Raw genomic sequence first — 19,983 nt, forward strand, 5'->3', positions numbered from 1 at the left:
GCCCCGGGCGGGTGTTTGGCCCCCGGCCCTGGCACAGCCCAACCTGCTCCCCCCGGGCACCCCGACAGCCCGGCACAGGGGCGATGGGGACACGGGCAACCAGAGCCCTGTTGACCCAGGCAACCAGCTCCCTGGAGTCTAGGACAAGCAGATCACTAGGGACAGGAGCAGGCAGATCCCTGGGGACAGGAGCAAACAGACTCCTTCAGACACAGGCAACCAGAGGCCATCAGATCCCTGGGGACTAGGGCGTGCAAATCACTAGGGACAGGAGTAAACAGACCCCTGGGGAGAGGGGCAAGCAGACCTCTGGGGACACAGACAACCACATCTCTGGGGACAGGGGGAACCAGACTCCTGGGGACAAGGGCAACCAGATCCCTGCAGACTAGTGCAAGCAAATCACTAGGGACAGGAGCAACCAGATCCTTTGGGACAGAGGCAAGCAGACCCCTGGGGACAGGGTCACCCAGATCCCTGGGGACAGGGACAATGAGACTGCTGGCAGCCCTACCACCACCCCTGTCCCCTCCCTGCCCCGGACACCCCAGGGAAAGCTCCTGCCCACCCAGCTTCAGCCCCCGTGGCTGCCCAGCTACCTTTGCCTCTGTGCATTGGAGGAACGAAAGGCTGAGGGCTGCAGGGCGAGCTACTGGGAAAATACTGAAATCATCCACTTTAGCCCCTCGCATCTATAAACTGTTGAGCTAAAGTATGATCTTTTTACATTTTTAAGCACCAGAACGTAGCAAAGTACCTTTAAACCCCAAAACTACCCACGTGCAGCAACAGCTCTGGTCTGCTTTACAGTCAGCTAAAAAACCCAAAGCCAACGGGTGTGAACTGGAGTCGATTATTTCAATATACCAGCAATTTCCATCTCTCAAGCTGAACCCAAATCTCAATTAGATTAATTAAACGGGCTGCTGCCTTCTCATTTCCACAGACACTGCATTACAGGGCTCACATTGGAGAAGTCAGGTCCCGAAGGTGCCGGTGCAAACACCCCGCGCCGGCGCCTCTGGCTCTTATCTCAAATACAGTGATATTTTTTTTCTGGGAGGAGGGCAGGATTTCAAACAAACCCTCAGCAAACCCCGCTGGGGGAGCACGCCGCCACTCTCCAGCCTGTTTTTAAGCAGTTTTTCAGCATTACAAAAGGAAAAGGCTTAAAGCATGACTGGGCTCTAAAGCAGTTTAGGGGGGTTTTGCTAATTCCTCCGGTCCTTGAGGCAGATTCATGCTTGTGGCTGCCTGACTCACCCCCGGGAATGTTTTGCTGCAAAACTAAAACATCTGCACTGGAGCAGTTAAAAAGAAACCCTAACAACCCTTCACGGTTAATGCTTCCCCCCAGGACACCTCCTTGCTGGGCAGTGACCCACCGACTGCCCCCATCACACCCCCTCGCCAAGCACTGACCCCAAAACCTCCAGCTCTGTTTTTCTTCTCAAGGTGTTTTTGTCCCACGAGTGGATAAACAACCAGGAAGAAACCTGAAAGTATCTGCGATTGCTCAAGAACCAGGAAATGAGATTAGCCGAGACAGAGAAGCAAAACTTAATGAGCAATTTTGGTCCCCGGGTGGTGACATCAGTGGCAGCGGGCTGTGGGCAGAGCAGACGTCACCCGTGGGCACTGCCCCGAAGGACACAGGCACCCAGGGATGCGCCCTTGGGTCCCTGGAGCAGGGCTGGCAGAGCCACGTGGGTCTCCCCTGTCACCCGTGGCCTTGGTGACGTGCAAGGCCCCCCTGTAGCTGCCACTGAGGTTCAGCTCGAAGGCAGCCGGCTCCTTCTGCGGGGTGTTTCAGGGACACATCCCCGAGGGTGGTTGTCAGCTCCTCGTTTCCTCATTCCTGGTGGGAAGCAGTCAGTGCCAGGCGGGGTGGTGGCGCAGGAGGAAGCACAGCCCTGGCAGTGCAGCCTGGCAGGGGTGACTCCAGAGCTGCTGCTGCCCAGGGCTGAGCCAGCCCCAGCTGTGGGGGTGTCCGTGGCTCTGCCACCTCCCTCCCTCGCCCCTCTGCACCCACCTCCATCCTGCTCAAGGAGCTGGAGCCCACGGGACCGGCCCCGGGGCTGATGCTGAGTTTTCATGAGATGCAGGGAGGGTGGAGAGGGAGCTGGCTGCCTTGGAAGCATCACAAAGCCAGCCTGGGTAGAGGTGAGCGCCTCTACAGAGCCTCCTGTGTTGCATCCCTCACAGTAGGCAGCAGGACCAGCAACAGAGTGTTCATGTGAGATGTTGGGGTTCAGCCAAGACCTTGCACCTCACCAAGTCAGCTGGCTATGGGCCAGGAAAAGCCCCAGCTTCCCTCCTGGATGTGCCCTGCTTTGCAGGAGAACCCCAAGGCATGAGTGAGCTCAAAACTGTGGAGAAATGAAGCACAATTCAGGCTGTTAATACTCACAGGTAATATGGTTTGGGGAGCAGAGCTCCTCTTGGAACAGCTGGAACCACTGAGCACCAAAATACCCAGATGGGGAGGGCAGAATAAACACCAATAATCCCTTACCTGGCCAAAGCCCAGACGGCCCCAGGAGGGCAAACACTGGCTGGTTGGGGCAGCAGGGACAACACCAGGGTCCCATCCCTGCCCAAACACCACAACCGAGGCACCTCACCGAATAATTTCATGTCAAAAGGGATTTTAGAAAGGAATAGAATGTATTTCTGTCAGTGTTGGGCACCTGCTTAGTCAGTTTTCCTTGGGATCAAGTCGCACCTCACCACAGTCTAATTCCAGCATCAACACGAGTTCTATCCCCTAAGCCAGCCCATGCTCTGTGTGACTGGTGGGTGCCTGCTGCCCACTCCCCTCCACGCCAGGCACAGCAAATATTGACCACCACGGGGTACCCGACCTGGGGATCTGTGGCTGGCCCAAGGTCGGTGGCCAGGGGAGCTGAAGGCAGGAAGGGAGCTGGGCTGTCCTTGTAGGAGTGGAAGGTCCCAGATCAAACCTCCAGAGGACTTTGCTGGAGGGTCCCGAGCTGCAGCAGGGCACAGGGGGTTTCAGAGGGTGGCAGGAAGAGAGGCTGATTCTGCTGCCTTGTTGCACCACAGACCCACTGCCGTTGCTGTGGGTTGGATGCCACCCGGGCACCCGCAGGGATCACCCAGCAGCTGCAGGATCCAGCAGGGCTGTTCCCTTTCCCAGCACCTTGTTTCCATGTGCTGGCCACCAACCTGCAGCCAGTGATGCCCGGAGAGCTCTCCTTGGGAGACCTGGCCAGGGCTGAAATACTTTGATTTTTTTATCTCTCTGACTTTGAGACTTTATCAGCCTGAGTGTTTTCCAGCCTTGCCAAAATACACCAAAGATATTATCAAAGCCTTTGCTTTAACAGGAACAATAAAAGTCTTGATAAATTTTCCAGGTTGAAAAACTTTGCTAATGCAACACACTCTACCAAGAAGGGGTTAAACAGGGACTAACTTACCTCCTGGGGTGACTTTTAACACCTTCACCCCAGCTACAGCCTAGTGCTCCAGCAGGGCAGGAGACTGGGGCTGGGGACCCTGCAGCCTCAGCTGTCAGATCCCTCTCCACCCCTGCCTGAGAAGGAGCATCCCTGGGCACGGGGAAAGCAGAGGAACAGTGCTGGGGAGTTTGCTTTTCACTCTAGATTATCCTCCAGGCTTGGGGATGCTGCTCAGAACCGAGGTTGTTAAACCCCAAAAGCATCTCCCAGAGCCCTGGACCGCAGAGCCCCAGGCGAGAGCAGTTCCTCTCCCTGGGTATGGGTCCAAACAACCCGTGGTGGTTTGTCTCCTGCCCAAATTGTTTGATGGGGAGATTAGAGGGAAGGCAAAGAGCAGGGTCGGAGCAGGGGAGCCCAGCACAAACACCATAAAGGGATTAGAGGGGCTGGGGGGATGTGTGTGGAGCGGTTGGGAACTCTCCTGGCTGCATCCCTGGCTGGAGACATTCTTCTGTAGCCGAGGAACCACCAGAGGGAGGCTGTGGAGAAAGGCTGGTGGTGAGTGTGCGTGGCCCAGCAGGTCTGTGGGAACTGGCTGGGGATGCTGCTGGGTGCTGGGGGGTGCCCAAGGTGGGTCAGATCAGTGCTGAAGGCTTTAGCAGAGATCCCCCCCAGCACTGTGCTCAGGAGAGGCTGTGCTGGTGTCTCCCTGTCACCAATACACACCCACATCTACACTTTTCCTACAAAACAGCCAAACTGACCAGTCAAAACATGTTTAATCAACAGCAAATCTCCTCATGTCTAGATGTTTGCACCCAAACCACTTTATCTTCATCCAGGCAGTGCTGCTATATTTTCTTCTGTACATACACACACACAAATATATACATATACTTAATTTTTTACATCTGTCAGACCAGAGCCTGCCTGAGGAACTCACAGTCCCAATTCAAACAGCACTTCAGTGGCCACCGAAGTGCCCAACATCACCCTGTGCCCCTCCTGCAAAGCTGGGATCCTCCCACTCAGACTCATCCTCCCTCTCCCCCCACGCACAGTGGCAAAGCCAGCAGCAGGAGAGCCCAGCCAGCACACCACTCCCTCCTACCTGTTACTCGAGGTTAGCCCAGGACACCTTAAACTGTGATTTTCCTCCTCTGTCCCCCTGGGAGGGCTTCAGCCCACTGGTGGCTCCAGATCCACCGGAGCCAGCCCAGTCCAGGCAGGGGAAGGCCATGGCAGGGTCTCTCCTTGGGCACCGTGGAGGCTTCAAACCCTGCTCTGAACCAGGTAAGGAGGGATTTCAAGCAGGTCCCTGCTGTCCTTCAGCCTTCATGCACACCCAAGGTGGTATTTGGGCCAAGGGAAGTGAAGCTGCCTCTCTACCTTCACAGCCAGAGATAAAGCTCACCCTGGAGTAGTTCAATGCCAGTGTGGTGAAGCTTTGCCCCTTCCTCCACGTGCCACCCAGGCTGGTTTTGGCAGCTCCTCGCTCAGCTGGTTTGGGAGGAAAGTCTCCCACCTCTGCTGGGCAGCTGCTGTTGGAAGCAAGGTCTCCTCTCAGCGAGGAGCAGATAACACCTTGCAACACCTACTGACACTGAGGAACGAGGAACTCGCTCAAGGTCGCAGAGAAACCCCCCTGCAGAGCCAGTCCTGGTTCCCCCCCAGCCTCATGGGTCTGTTCTCAGCTGCCAAGAAAAGCCCAGCACAGACAGTGCCTCAGGGTCTGTTTGCAGGAAGCTCTTACAAATTATTTTGGAGGTTATTTTCAGCTCCAGGGATGTGTGTGCATCTGCCAGGGAAAGGTTCCTCTCAGCTGGCAGCAGAAAGGGCTCCCAGAGCAGGGCACAGGGCACAGGGCTGCCCTGAGCATCCCCACTCCTCCAGAACAGAACCTGGGTATAAACTCTGAGCAGTTTCCCACTGCAAGGTTTTTGTTTGATTTTTACTCTTTAATCCTCTGTCAGTCACTTCAGGCTATCAGGGAAAAAAAGAGGGCAATAAAAGGGGGCATGTGGTACATGCCCAGCCTGGGGAAGCTGAAGGGAAAGGGGACAACCTGTGACCAAGCAGCTACGATTTGCAGATTGTCAGGGCAGGAAAAACAGCACAGGGCAGCTGGGCACGAGTAGGAACACAAATCCCATTAGATAGGTGAACAGCCAGCCTAAATTTCACCCGAGCCTTCCCCTGGGTCACCCAGAGGAAAGGCTGCCTGCAGGAGAGGCAAAGCAGGGCCAGGGTCTGGAGGTTTCTTGGTCATTGAGAAGGACCAAGTTCCCTGTGATCTCTGCAGAGGGGGACCCATCGAGCTGTGGCTCAGGGGGGGAAGTTCCTTCTTATCTCTTTTGAGAAAGAAATCACGAGTCAGAGCTCCTCACATCTCAGCCAGGAGCCCTGTCCCGTTTGGGTCTCACCCAGCTCCCAGCTCTTTGCTTTGGGGACAGGACTAAGGGTCCCATCAGCACCCTGTGAAATCCTTCCCCGGGCTCCAGCCAGCTTCCCGGGACACGGAGCCAGGGGAGTGCTGACCAACAGCATTTATTCCAGCAAAACCACATCTCAAAGCACATCCAAACTCCAGCAGCAGTAAAGTGCTCTGAGCAGAGTCTCTCAATAAGCAGCAAACCCCCCAAAAAGACAAATTCTTATTTATCATAAATAGGATTATAAATCCCAGCACGTGAGGCACCCGAGCAAGACGGGCAGCCTGCTGCAGCCTCCTCGCCCAGCTGGTTTCCCAGCCTAGATCCTGTTTGGCAACCTGATTTTGCAGTCTTACACAAACACAAGAGCTTTTTCACTTCCCTCTCTGCTCCCATCAAGCCCTTGCTGATGCCAGCCCGGGGTCCAAACCAGCGTGACTTCATTTGCTGGAGTCATGAGGGTTTTTTTCCAAAAGAAAATAGGAGGCACTTGGTGGTGGTGTTTACCCCGAACCAGTGCTTTTCTCTGCAAAAGCAATGTCAGCTCCTTGCAGTCATGTGCTTTCAGGAACTGGAACTTTAAAGATGAAAAAAAATGAAGCCTTTTCAAGGCGATTCTTACAGCTTGCAGGATTTGGCCTTAGTGACATGGAATAAGGCCATGTCACTTGAAGAAGTGCCACGTAGTGTCTGAGGCTAGTAGTGCAGCTGGGGAGACATTTTGGGGGCAAGAGCTTTGGTTTTTAAAGAAAACACCCTATTGCCAGCTCGTTGCAGCCTTTTGCACAAACAAAAGGCAAACTCTGGCAAAAGCTGAGTTGGAGCTGAGGCAGAGGGAAGCAGCCAGGTGAGCTCCAGCACTTTGGGTGATGGGGTTGGGACTTTGGAACTCCTACAGCACTGCAACCAGAAGCCCCCTCACAGGAGAGATTTAATGAGACTTTAGACCTGCCAGTCCTGAAACTCCTTTGTTCTTGGTGAAAAGGCCCACTAAGCACTTCCTCTGGGTCTCCTTTAACCCATTTTGCAAACAGATGGATTCAAAAGGAATGACTTTTGTTCCCTAACAGGCCAACTCCATCCTGGCTGGCTTTGGTCTCCTCCCAGCAGAGATTAATCTGATGCAAGTTTATTATTCTGCAGTAGCAACAACCACTGTGAAGTTATCACCCCATTAGGATGCTCCCCCCATGCCCCCAGCATGAACCCCCTCCAAACACTCCAAATTTGAAATGCAGCTTCTTTCATTGCCCAGATCTCAGGAACCTCTCCCAGTGTTTCCCTGGGGTGAGCTGGCAATGCAACCCCCCATCCTCACCTGCCCCTTGGGGCTTTCACTGCCCAACAGGACCAGGGACTTCATTGCACCTCTGAATTTACCTGCCTCAGCTGACTGGCAGCCAACCAAAAAGCCAAACTGATGGCAGGAGGCAGAAGAGCCCCAAGGCCAGAGAGGGTAGAGCCATACACAGCAGCCCCCGACCCTGTGCAGGCAGGGGCCTCCCCAGCACTCACACACCCTGGGGCAACTTCTAGATGAGGTATTTCTAGGCACTGATGAAATCCCCAGGAGCCTTCTCTCCTCCAGGTTGAACAGTCCCAGCTCCACCAGTCTCTCCTCATACATCAGATGCTGCAGTCTCTTCATCATCTCCAAGGCCCTTCACTGGACTCTCTCAGGTGTGTTCATGTCTCTCTTGTCCTGGGGAGCCCAGTACAAAAACACAGCTTGTTAAAAGCTTAAACCCCATTTCCTCATAGGGACCATATTCCCCAAAGTTTCTTCAAATCAAACATGTCTGGAATGGGATGATTTTACTGGAGCTACTAAATACTCAAGAACTGGCCAAGGGAGGCCAACAGGATTTGTGGTGGTGCTTAAGGTTGGTTTGGGGTTTAAATGCAGGATGAGGTACAGCCACTTGCAGGACTGCAGATATGTTCTAGCTCCTGATTATTTGCCATAGCTGTACTTGCCCAAATAACACCAGGGTTTAAAGCTGGTTGTCCCAAGTGAATTCATGACTAAGTGGTAGGTAGTTAAGAACAGAAGAGTGAATGTTGAACTGGAGAAGGGTTTAGCATCAAAATCATTAGAGTTATGCTCCCTGGTGGAATGAAAAGGGATTGTCCTGATTCAGGTCCTCTCCATCACTTCCTCAGTTGAATTTTGAAATATGAGGTTTCATCTTTCTGCTGGGCACTTTGGGAAATCCTGTGGTGGGGATTTCCCAAAAATACCCCCTCCCCCCAAACGAGGGACAGACACCTTTTCACAGATGTATACCGGTGTCCCCTTATTTATGCACCAAATCAATAACACAAAATTTCCTCCTCTGAGTAAGAGCCCCAAACCAAAGTGCTGTTTGCTGCCACCCACGTGCCAACGTGGGGCAGGGCTCTGGAGCCTGCCAGGGTTTTGCAACAGGGTTTATCCACCAGGAGTGCTGCTAACAGCAGGGCACAACACCTTCCCTCTGAGCTTACAAGGGGCGTTGTGAACACAATTCAACAAAGCTTCGCAGCAACCCCTGGTGAGGCAGGTGGGTGGGGATTAGTCAAGGAATTAATTAGTGGAGAGAAGCCAGGTTAGAAAATGAGTCTCTCAGTCACTTCTACCCTGCCCTTGGTACCAGTTTTTAGGCTAAACACATTATTTGTTGGTTTACGTTAGAGCAGACCCCCGTGAGCCACCTTTCTGCAGCAGAAGGCTCCTGAGCAGTGCCCCTCCCAGCCCCTGCCTCGGTGCCATCAGCAGGATGGGTGCTGGGGAAGGTGGAGGTGGCTGCACCCCTCTACACAGCAGGGCACAGGTATGGCACCCACCACGCTGCCCTGAGCACCTGGCTGGCAACCCATGGGTGCTCTGCCAGCACAGGCTGCATTTGCAGAGCTGGCTGGAGGTGGCCACGGGGGCAGATCCAACAGCCAAGATACCCAAACCCAAACTGAAGTGGAGCACTGGGAACCAAGACCTCGGTGAAAATCCCAGCTACTGCCCAGCTCCTCTCCTGGGGGATGAGGACTTGTCCCCTGCTGTCCTAACAGCAGCTCTTACTGCAGTGCTCTCCAGAAAACCCAGCCAGACCCGTGATCTCTGTGCCTGGCTTTGCTGATACAAAAAGCAAATTATGGCTGTTATCTGTAACTGCAGATTTTCCATTGAAAGAGGCAAGAGAGAAAAGGGAAGGACAATTTAGACCAGTTTAAGAGATGGAGAAGTGAAACCTGGATCCTGTGTCATTCTTACAGATTAAGTTTACAGCAAAGCCTAAAAATAAACCCTGAACTTCCAAGCTGTTGCCTCAACTAGAAGAACATCTTTCTGGAGAGGAGCCCCTGGCACTGGTACATGCTCCATTGCCACCTTTCCCACAGTCTGCAGCACTGTGGCTTTCATACTCATAGTGAGCAAACCCAGCTTTCCTACCAGGCTGGTGAAGCACCTTCCCCACCATGCATCTCCCTCCCGTGCTCTTCAGACACAGCTCAACATCTGCCACCTTTTATTTTCATCTGGGAGGAGCTGACCTGTGGGTAGGAGTGTGTCTTGTCCCAGCAAAAGCAGCGTGGGCAGCAGATGGAGAGAGGGGATCCTGCCCCTCTGCTCTGCCCTGGGGAGACCTCCCCTGGAGTCTGTGTCCAGCTCGGGAGCCCCAGCACAAGGACGTGGAGCTGTTGGAGTGTCCAGAGGAGACACAGAGATGCTGGGAGGGCTGGAGCAGCTCTGCTGTGAGGACAGGCTGAGGGAGTTGGGGCTGCTCAGCCTGGAGAAGAGGAGGCTCTGGGGGGACCTTATAGTGACCTGCCAGTGCCTGAGAGGGGCTACAGGAAAGCAGAGGCAGATCTGCTCTCAAGGGTTTGTAACGACAGGACAAGGGGTAATGGTTTTAAGCTAGAAAAGGGCAGATTTAGGTTAGACATTAGGAAAAAGTTCCTTAATTTGAGGGTGGTTGATCACCAGAACAGGTTACCCAGAGAGGTGGTGGAGGCTCCATTCCTGGAGACATTCAAGGTCAGGCTTGATGAGGCTCTGAGCAGCCTGACCTAGCTAGAGCTGTCCCTGCTCAGTGCAGGGGGGTTGGACTTTAGAGGTCCCTTCCAACCCAAACCATTCTACGATCAGAACAGCACTCACGCTGGGATTTCCTCCAGGGCTGAGGAGCTGCTGAGCTCTGGGTGGCCAGGGGACAGCCAGGTGACTGGATGTGGGTCATTTTCCCCTGTGCTGAGGTGCTGGACTCGGACCTGGGTGCTCTTCAGCTCCGTGCTCACACACACCCTGCTCCTGGTGGAAAAGACAAAACATTCATGGGCAGGAAATTCACAAGAGTTTTCATTGGATGGTCTCGTGATTTCTGACTCTAGGTGTGAAGTTCTTCCCCCTTGCACCCAGTAGGGTTTGGCCACATCAGCAGTGTAAAGAAGCCAGTGTTTGGGAGGTTCATCCACCCAGGGTGCTGTCAGAGGCAGCACCTAGTCAGAGCTTCCATACAGCCCACGGAGTCCCTGCCCACGGGAACAACCCCTCCACAACACTGGAGGAACATTGAGAAACCCTGAAAGTCCTTCAACACTGCTACCAGTAGCTCTGGGGACTTGGGACAGAACGGGAGGAAGAGGAAGTTTGGGGTCTGGATCTTCAGCAGCCACCCCATGGGATCTTCCAGGAAGGTCTGAGGTGGCTCCAGGCCTTTCACACTCACTTGGTGCCCCAGCGTTTGCGAAAGGAGTCAGCAAAGCTCTTCTTGAACTTATCGTTAGCAAAGACGTAGATCAGGGGATCCAGGCAGGTGTTTGCCATGGTGAGCACCCAGCTGACGTAGTAGGCAACTTCTGCTTGCTGCAGGAGCTTGCAAGACATGCCGTAGTACTTCACAGTGACAGCAATGGTCCTGCAGATGTGCAGCGGGCCAAAGCAGATGCCAAAAATCACCAGGGACATTGTTATCATCTGCAGAGACCTGCTCTTCATCTTCCTGCCTCTGGAGCTTTTGTTCGCCGCTTTGGCAATGGCATCTCCCAACAGAGCTCCACAAGTCAAGGCAATGGCAAAGGGCAGGAGGAAGCAGAGCACCACCACGACTGTGTTGTAGGCGAAGAAAACAGAGGCCAGCTCTGACTGATGAATATTTAGGCATTTTTCTGAGCCATTAATAACCGAAGTCTTGAAGAGGAAGAAGATGGGCAGCCCCTGGAGAAGGAGGACGAGCCAGGTGAGCAAGCAGAGGTTTCTCAGGAAGCTTCTCCTCTTCCAGAGGGACTGGCTCTTGTACTGTGCCACCACAAAGTACCGGTGCACGCAGATGAGCGTCAGGAAGTAGATGCTGCTGTACACGTGGGTGCTGTGCAGGAAGACTTCAAGCTGGCAGAGGAACTGCCCAAAGAGCCACCGGTTGTTGAGGCTGAGGTAGGAGATGCGGAAGGGAACGGAAGGGATGATCAGGATGTCTCCCAGGACCAGGCTGAACTGGAGGAGCATGCCTGGGTCCCACTGCTTGATGCGGAAGCAGAAGACCCAGAAGCTGAGGCCATTGAGCAGGGTGGAGGCCAGCAGCAGGAGGGTCCCCAGGGCAGGGATGGTGGGGTGCACCACCTGGGGAATGCAGTCCACGCTCGTGTTCGTGGAGGTGGGGGAGTCCATCAGCTCCAAGGACTTAGGAGAACCCTCTGTGCTGACCTGCAAGGAGTGGGATGGAAAAGAGAAAACAGTGAAGCCACCCATGCTCATCTGAGGCTGAGCTGGGCCAAGGGCAACGGGGGCTGAAGCAGCAGAGGCAGCTTTTCAGATGACCCCTGATCCTGAAGCTCTGTGGCTAAAAGCTGAGCACCATTCATCGTGGCCTCCCCAGGAGGAGACCTGGCAGGTGCAAGGAGCCAGCTCTTGCTTTTCACACACAAATACATGACCTGGGAATTGGGCTCAAACCTGCCCCGCTCAGCTCGACATCTCGGTGCTGCAAAGGAAAGAGAAGGGGCTACAAAGGGACCACAGGAGCAGCTTAAACATTCACCACCCCTAGCTGCTGATGGGAGGTGAAACAGATGATGCTGTCACTGCTTGGCTCCCAAAGCCTCTGCATTTAAGTCACTGGTGGAGTCCCAGCATCCCCCACACTGCGGTTACTCCAGCCAGCTTTGCCACAGCACAGCTGGGGAGTGGTTCACCACCTTCTGCCCTTTGCTGCCAGGCTTCCCAGCAGACAGAGCAGCCCCCGTGCACCCTCCATCCACCACCAGGCTCAGCAGGACACCCAAACTTCTCCCTCTGGCCTGCCAAGCAGGACACCCCGCTGGGTACGAGGTGCTGCTGTTTGCCCACAGCCTGGTGAAGGGAGCATCCCCACTGCATTGAGTCCTCCCGGGGGGAGGACCCCAGGCAGGTGGCTGATGCTGCTCCCTCCACCCCCAGCAGCTCACACCCTTCAGGTACCTCTTCATGGCTGGTGGCACCAGCAGCTGGGAGGCACAGCATGGTCCAGAGCTGCTCTTTCCACTGGTATAACTGTGCCAGGGTCCCGCTGGCAGGAGTGACAGCAGGGTGAGGAGGGAGCTCTGCCCGGCAGACACCGAGCCTGTCCCTTTTTGGGAGGCAGCTTTTAAACCCCTTAGTCTCACCAGTCACTGCTCACAGTGCCTTTGGGGTATGACCATGTCACATCCTGGCGTTCCTCAGGGGTCTGTGTTGGGACCAGTGTTGTTTAACACCTTTGGGGGTGACATGGGCAGTGGGATCCAGGGCACCCTCAGCAAGTTGGCCAACAACACTGAGCTGAGTGGTGTGGTCAACATGCTGGAGGTACAGGGTCCATCCAGAGGGACCTGGACAGGCTTGAAGGCACATGTAAGTCTCTTGAAGTCCAACAAGGCCAGCAGAAGAGAGGTGGGCTTGGTCAGTCTGGAGGAGAGAGGCTGCAGGGAGACCTTCTGGTGGCCTGCCAGGACTTCAAGGGAAAGCTGGGGATGGTCATTTCAGCAGAGCCTGTTGCGACAGGACAAGGGGTGATGGTTTTAAACTAAAAGAGGGAGATTTAGACTAGAGAGAAGGAAGGAATTTTTTGACACTGAAGGTGGTGATACACTAGCACAGGTTGCCCAGGGAAGCTGTGGATGCCCCATCCCTGGACGTGTTCAAGGCCAGGACTAGATGAGGCTTTGGGCAACATGTTCCAGTGGAAAGTCTCCCTGCCCATGACAGGGGTCTGGAACTAGACAATCTTTAAGATCCCTTCCAATACAAACTGCTCTGTGTTTCTAAGATTCTATGATCCCAGCATCTCCAAAAAAATGCTCAGCCTCTGGGACAGTGGCTCTGTGAAATGAGCCATTTCCAGGAAGATGCCCTCAGCCTGCCCTGCTGCAGTCACAGCTCACAGCCCTGCCCGGAATCCCAAGGGCTGCAGGACAGAGCCTGGGGGAAAACAGGCAGGAGGGCATTTCACTGCCTGTGCGTTTTTAATCAGAGGCTCCTTCGGTCTCTCCAGGCTCCAGTCAGCCAGAGAAACCTGCAACTAAGCTGCACCTTCCTCTGTGCACCAGGGGCTGGATGTGGAGTTGAAGGGATGGGGCTTGAACAGCTCAGAGGAGTCAAGAACTAGCTCATCCTCACCAGGTCTTCCCCAAGCCTGGCTGAAACAGGGCATCATTTCCCTCATCTAGCTTCAGCTCCCACATTGCTAAATCTGGGATTCTAGCCCAGGGGGGCTTGGGGAATGATGATCATTTTTTGCTAAGCCAGGAGCTAGAGACAGTGACTTCTAACACAGAGAGCTCTACAGCTACTACAGCAATTGACCATTTGCTTTCCTCTGACTTTTACTACTTTCCCCAAAAAGTGAATTTCCAAATTAAGGACTTTATAATAACGCTTTGTTGCAGCCTTCTGGCATCATCCTCCACAAAGCTTCAGCAATCCCAGCCCATTGCAGAGAGCAGCTACACAGGCAACAAGTGGATCCTTTCCTTTCTACCCAAAGCTGAACCACTGTGGCTGCTCAGCTCTCAGGGTGGCATAAATCCACAAGGTCGTGGGCTTCATTTTCCCCACACAAGCCATGGCCTGGATTCAACATCCACTCTGTAGAGAGCAAGCTGTTTATAGATGCAATAATTTCCCAATGAAAGAGGCAGAGGGTCTGTACTGAGTGAGAGGAGAAATTTTCAGCTGTAAGAAGGAAACACCTGAGAATGAATCAAAAATTTGAAATCTGCTTTAGCTTAACAGGGCAAAGCAGAAGAAAAAAAAAAGAGAGTTAATTTTCATTTAAGTTGAAGATGAATCACAGAAACAATTAGCCACACACTTACCTGGAAAACAGCAGAAGAATTAGAGCTAACCTGGATGTGAAGGAGAGGAGCCAGGACCAGCTGGAGCATTCAAGGGATTTTTCTTGCTCTTTATGTAAAAAATCCCTCACCTGCTTGAGCCCTTATGAAACCTCAACAGCCCTGGATGGGATTACACCCAGGGAGAGTTTGGCCTTTAGACACTGATTCCTGTTAGAACAGAATCTGAATGGCAGATTGCAGCAGCCCCAGAGACCTACCCTGGCAGCCAGTCCACAGTGTGGCTGGAGCAGAGCAGCAGAAGCACCCCAGCTCCTCCAGCCCTGCCAAGAGAAGAACTGACGGGCGGGAGGAGGTTCTGGTGACTCTCTGGTTGTAGGGTGGAAAGGATTTCTCAGTAATGAAACTGCACCAGCTCCGAGAACCACAGACAGGAAAAGCAGCAGCTGATCTATGAGAACAGCTGGCTTTTGCTCAAAGTCCTCCGAAAGCAGGAGCCTCTGGGGATGCTCTCACCAGGGGAAGGTCCTGGAGATGCTGGTGGGTGGAGCACAGCTCCTGCAAGTCAAGGATGCAGGTGAAGCAGTTGCTTGATGAGCAGCATGTAGCCCAAGCCCATCAGGGAGCAGGGTCTGGCTTCAACAGGAGCATTGAGGGGTGCAGAAGTGGCAGAGCTGAGGTGGCACCAGCTCCCCAAACCCCTGGAGTGCTGGCAGGCGGGGGGTGGACAGTCACCTGGGCTTTCCAGGTGCTGCAGACACCAACAGGTGAGCTGCTGTAGCCTCAAACGGGAGGGCTTCAGCTCCCAACCCAGCACCTCAGCTGCAGCATTTGAATCCAGCAGCTCCGGGGTGCTGTGCAGCTTCTGGCCCATTAAAAGCTGTGTGGAATGGTGGGATCATAAGGTCTGGATGGGAAGACATGCCCCCAAACCAAAAGTGTGTCTCACACCAAGGCAGGACAACATCCACAGCTGAGATTAAAAGCCCAGAGGGTGAAATCCTGATGCTCCACCCAGTGAGCTCTTTGGGAGCAGGTGACAACAGTGCCTGAGGGCAGGTTACTCCGTGATGGCCAAAACTCCTTTTGAACCTCCCTGAAAGCTCCTGCCAGCAGCCAGCCCCAGGGGGATCAGGGCTTTCACCGGGAGGGTCGGAAACTTCTCTGAACCATTTCCAGCCAAAAGGGAAGTTCCTACAGTTCAGTGTACAGCTTACAGCCCACGGAGTCTATTTAGAGCAGAGCCAGCAGCCCTCACAGCCTCCCACCTCAGGACCTCATCTAACACCATCTGAAGCCACACAAGGTGATTTCCTTCCACTGAGCAGCATGGAGAAGTTCTGCACATCATGGCTGGGGGTGAGGGGCTGCAGCAGGGTTTACTGTAAGTGCTGGCTTCATTTCTAGCATTTTGGGGGAAGGCTTTTATTTTTAGAGCACGGCTCAGTGCAGCGGCTGTGCTGGTTTTGTGTTGGTGACCTTGCTGGCTACAGTACACGGGGTGTCTTCTGACCACCTCTGGACTGAGGAGCTCCTGTGCAGAGTGATTTCTGGTGTTTTGGGATGTCAGGGCACAGCCCATCCCTGCTGAGGAGTCAGGGAGGGGTAAATGTCTGTCTAAGGGTGCTGTGGGGGAACAGCAGGGTGAGAGTGCAGAGTCAGACCCAAACCCCCCAGGGGACTCAAGTTACCTCAGTAGGTAGGTTGGCCACCCTTGACTGCATCCTTGTGAGCCTGGACCTTCAGTCAACCCACTTATTTGTGGGAATGCCAGGTTGAAGGTGAGCCCTGTGGAGGTCTACACTGAGCCACTGGGTTGCATCACTCCCTCAGGTCTCTGGGGGTCCACACCACTGAAGACTGGTGGATCCTGAGCTCTCCACCATCACTGGCTCCCACCACGAGGTGTGTTTCTTGGGCAGGACTTTCTCCAGCAGAGCTGCACAGCAACTTAAATATTGGAACAAAGAACAAAGCAAAGCCTACAACCATCCAAACCAAGAGTGGTTTGCAGTCACCTGTTCCTCTGCATAAAGTGTGAAAGAACAAACATTTGTGCTGTAAACTCAGCATCGAAGATGCTTTTAGTCACACTGCATCACTCCTTACCCCACCAGCTGTACCTTGGGGGTGCCTTCCAGGCTGGGAAAGCCAAAACCAGCAGAGAGAGATGCAAGGCCTGAAGAAGAATGGAGACAATCTAAACACCATGGATGTAAAAGAGTTTATTGGAAGTAAACGTGATGCTATTTACAGGGATAAGTCCAGCATGTGATCAGCAGAGCATGGCATTCCTCTCCCCTCTCCATTCCCAGGGGTGCAGCAGTAAGGACATCTGCCTGGCCCTGCTCAGGTCTGTCTGTCCCATCGATGCTGGGAGCCCAGCCCAGGCAGTGAGGTCCTATCCTGCACCACTTCAGGCATTAATTTAAACACTTTTTGCTTAGCAAGGGCTCCCAGCAAATGCACACAGGCTCTGGCAGAGGAGCAGGCAGAACACAGCATCACAGAATGGTTTGGGTTGGAAGGGACCTTAAAGATCATCTAGTTCCCCCCCCCTGCCAGGGGCAGGGACACCTCCCACTAGACCAGGTTGCTCACAGCCCCATCCAACCTGACCTTGAACACATCCAGTGATGGAGCATCCACAGCTTCCCTGGGCAACCTGTGCCAGGGTCTCACCACCCTCACAGTGAGGAACTTCTTCCTTACATCTAATCTAAATCTCCCCTCTTCCAGTTTGAAGCCATTACCTCTCATCCTGTCACTACAAGCCATTGTAAGAGGTCCCTCCCCAGCTTTCCCTTAGTCCTCTCTCCTTCAGGTGTTGGAAGGCTGCAATAAGGTCCCCCTGGAGCCTTCTCTTCTCCAGGCTGAACAGCCCCAGCCAGCCCTCAACAGCCAGCTGCACATCCCCATAAGACAACACAGCCTCAACTCCAGGAAAGCAAAGCTCCCTGCCACCCAGAAACACCTTCTGAATATTTTTCCTCCTGACACCTTCTCCACTGGTTGCTGCCACTTGTGGATGCAGCTGCCTGTGCTGGGAGAGGCAGCTGCATGTGCTGGGAGAGGCAGCAGATGCCTAGGGAGAGAGCCCCAGTGTCCCAGAGCTGGGGCAGGGCTCTGCAGGCAGCTTATGCTTTGAAACGTGTGACATCAACAGCTTCTCCCATCTCCTTTTTAAAAAAAAACTAGTCACAAGGCATCAACTTCACCTCCCAAAGCAAAACTCCATCTCCCCTAACAGTAGAGGTCTACACCCGAGTTACTTCTCCAGGCTGCCTGGGACTGGGCACTCCAAGGGCAGAGCTCAGCCAGCTGAGATCCTTTGGATTCCCCAGCCTTGGAGGAGACAGCCACCGACCCCTCTCTGCAGCACAGGCCTGCATGCCCAGCTCAGGTGCCAAGCTCTACCTTGGGCAGGTGCCTCCTGCTGTGGGTGACTGAACAAACACGGGCTCAACCAAAAGGAACAATGGGCAGACACCCGAGGGGCAGAGGAGTGTGCAGAGCTCCCGTGGGCACTGCTGGGGGGGGGTGCACAATCCACCCCGAGCCCCTTCCCTGCCTGCCCCGGGGGAAGGCGCCCGCCAGCCCGGCTCAGGGTTGTGAATGGTTGGCAAAGAGAAAAACAGGCTGTGTTTGAGCCAAACATGCTGTTCAGCAAACAAGGCAGGCGTCTGGCCACGGCCAAGTGCTGGGGGGAGCCCAGGGTCAGAATCCCTCCAGCGCCCTGTGACTCCCACCCTGCACACAACTGCTGCACGGCAGGATGCGGCTGCTGACTTCTGCCCCTAAAGCTGATTCTGTGCCTCAATGGCAGACTCTAAGAAAAGAGCAATACTGGATTCCTTCCCCATCTAGCTGCTCATTAGAAAGTCGCTCTTATGTTTGGCTCGGCTGCTGGGAATGCTCCAAAGAAATTTAATTACAGGGTCATTGCAATAAATTGCATTTGGTGGCATAGCTGTGAGTCACCAGCTCAGGGCATTTCCCCCTCCACCCCGGAGGAACACAGGGAACAAGGGTGGAGAAAAGCAGAAAAAAACCCCTGTACAGACTCCCAGTGAATGAGACTTAATGAGGAACCAGCATTTCCAAAGTATCGTGAATTCTGGGTACCCCAATGGAGGCGAGTTCTGGGAATGGTGACAAACTGGACACCAAAGACTGCCCAGTCATTTTGGGAAGTGCTGCTTACTGGCCACACAGTGCTTGGGTGGAAGGAGCAGGGACTGAAACCATTTGGAGGCTTCCCAGGAGCAAATGTCATTCTTTCCCCAAGAAATCTACTCTCATCTACTCAACCTTTTGAGAAAAGGGAAGAAAAGTCATTTCACTGTGTTGGGTGGCAGCAGTCTTGTCCCACCCCTGTCGATCCCAGTGCTGGCTGAGGTGGCTCCACTCCAGCTCCTCACCACGCAGGGATGGGCTCACAGGAGGAGGAGGCTCCTTCCTTCCCAGTCGTGCCAGGCTCAGCGCAGAGGAGAAGGCTGCAGACTGCAGGTCGTGGTGCCTGGGAGATGCTCCTTCTGCTGCTGAGAGGTGGTGGGTCGGTGCAGACCTCAGAGGGAGGGTGGCCTCTGGCTCAGTGACGTCTCCCCAGCAGATCCTCACGCCTTGCGGATGATGCGCCCGGGTTTCCTCCAGTCCCTGCCCCTCTCCCTGCGCACCGAGTGCACCAGAGGCCTGGAGAAGCTGGAGGGGTTTGATCTGGTGGTGCTGCTAGTGAGGAACAAAGCGAGACACCGTTACTGGCGTGGGTCAGAGCCGGGGCACGTCTGTGTCTAGTGGGGGCTCCCAGAAGGGCAGGGAATTCTGGTCAGCAGAAGGGGGTTCACCAGCACTGCTCCACGAGAAGGGCCAGTGCTGGATCCTGCTGCTGGATCCTGCTGCAGCCCCTGCTGCTCAAGGTGCCTGCACTGCAGAGACCCAGCAGTGAGCCTCTCCTAGGCACCTGAGGTGGGGATGGGGACCCTCCCTGCCCCAGCTGCTGGAGGTCTTGGAAACAGCTGCTAAACTACAAGTGCAGCAAGGTGAGCTCAGGACCCCATAAAGAGTCTGCCAGGGCCCTGAGGACTGTCCCCTCTGGCCAGGTGGGTCAGTGAAACCAAACCCCTTGGTTCTTCAAAACTTCCACTTGAAACACATTTGAGCTCTTTTCCTTAAAACCACTAAACCCAACATCATGCACACCTAGCACTCCTTTGGACTTCTACCACCACTGTCACACGTTCTCTCAGGGGGTTATTCAGGGTGAGAACCCACCACACCATGAAGCCACCACGCCATGCCCACCACACCACGTGCAGAGACACCCAGGAGAGTCCAGCAGAGCTGCAGGACAGTGGGGCTGTGTTCACTGAGGGCTCTTCTGGGATGACTCCATGCTCAGGACCGCTTGCCCGGGACAAAAAGTGTCCCAGGCTTTGCTTTCCTTCCTCCAGGCTCACACCTTCACTGCCCATTTTTATAGCCAGCTTTAGCAAAGACAGCAGCAGACTGGGGCTGTGGAGCTGCACGTTCTGCCAGTGCAGAGGGTGACATGGGGCACAGCAATCTGCAGTGAGATCCATACAGGGTGAAGCCTGTCCCCTCCCCACCCCTGAAAAAACCACTGTGCACTGGGGACCCCTGGGGCTGGTGGTTAGAGCTCTCCTAGAGATGCTCCTGCTGTGATCCCCAGTGGCTTTGTCCATAAAACCCATGCAGACACCGTTCCCTGCCGTGCCCGTCAGCGGTGGAGGGGACAGTGAGGACAGGCTGGGGGAGAGCAGGAGTGACGTGGGCCACCAGAAGTGGCTGGGGGATGGGGGGGGGGGGGGGGGGGGGGCAGC

At 54.4% G+C, this 19,983-nt stretch overlaps 1 protein-coding gene across 1 annotated transcript in view; it reads right to left on the minus strand.

Annotated features, from left to right (window-relative positions):
* Nucleotides 1-9,995: 9,995 nt before the first annotated feature.
* Nucleotides 9,996-19,983, minus strand: part of LOC103773756 (P2Y purinoceptor 4-like) — a gene marked incomplete at its 3' end in the record, with an annotated part of 13,327 nt that continues 3,339 nt past the window's right edge. Inside the window, exons 2-5 of the mRNA XM_008941137.1 lie at nt 18,764-18,871; nt 12,291-12,378; nt 10,564-11,537; nt 9,996-10,145 (exon numbers count right to left, since the gene is read on the minus strand). Coding sequence (XP_008939385.1) covers nt 9,996-10,145; nt 10,564-11,537; nt 12,291-12,378; nt 18,764-18,871 — 1,320 coding nt within the window. The remainder of the gene's footprint in view (nt 10,146-10,563; nt 11,538-12,290; nt 12,379-18,763; nt 18,872-19,983) is intronic.

This window comes from Merops nubicus, unplaced genomic scaffold, assembly GCF_000691845.1.
Source record: "Merops nubicus isolate BGI_N331 unplaced genomic scaffold, ASM69184v1 scaffold10020, whole genome shotgun sequence".
NCBI lineage: Eukaryota > Metazoa > Chordata > Aves > Coraciiformes > Meropidae > Merops > Merops nubicus.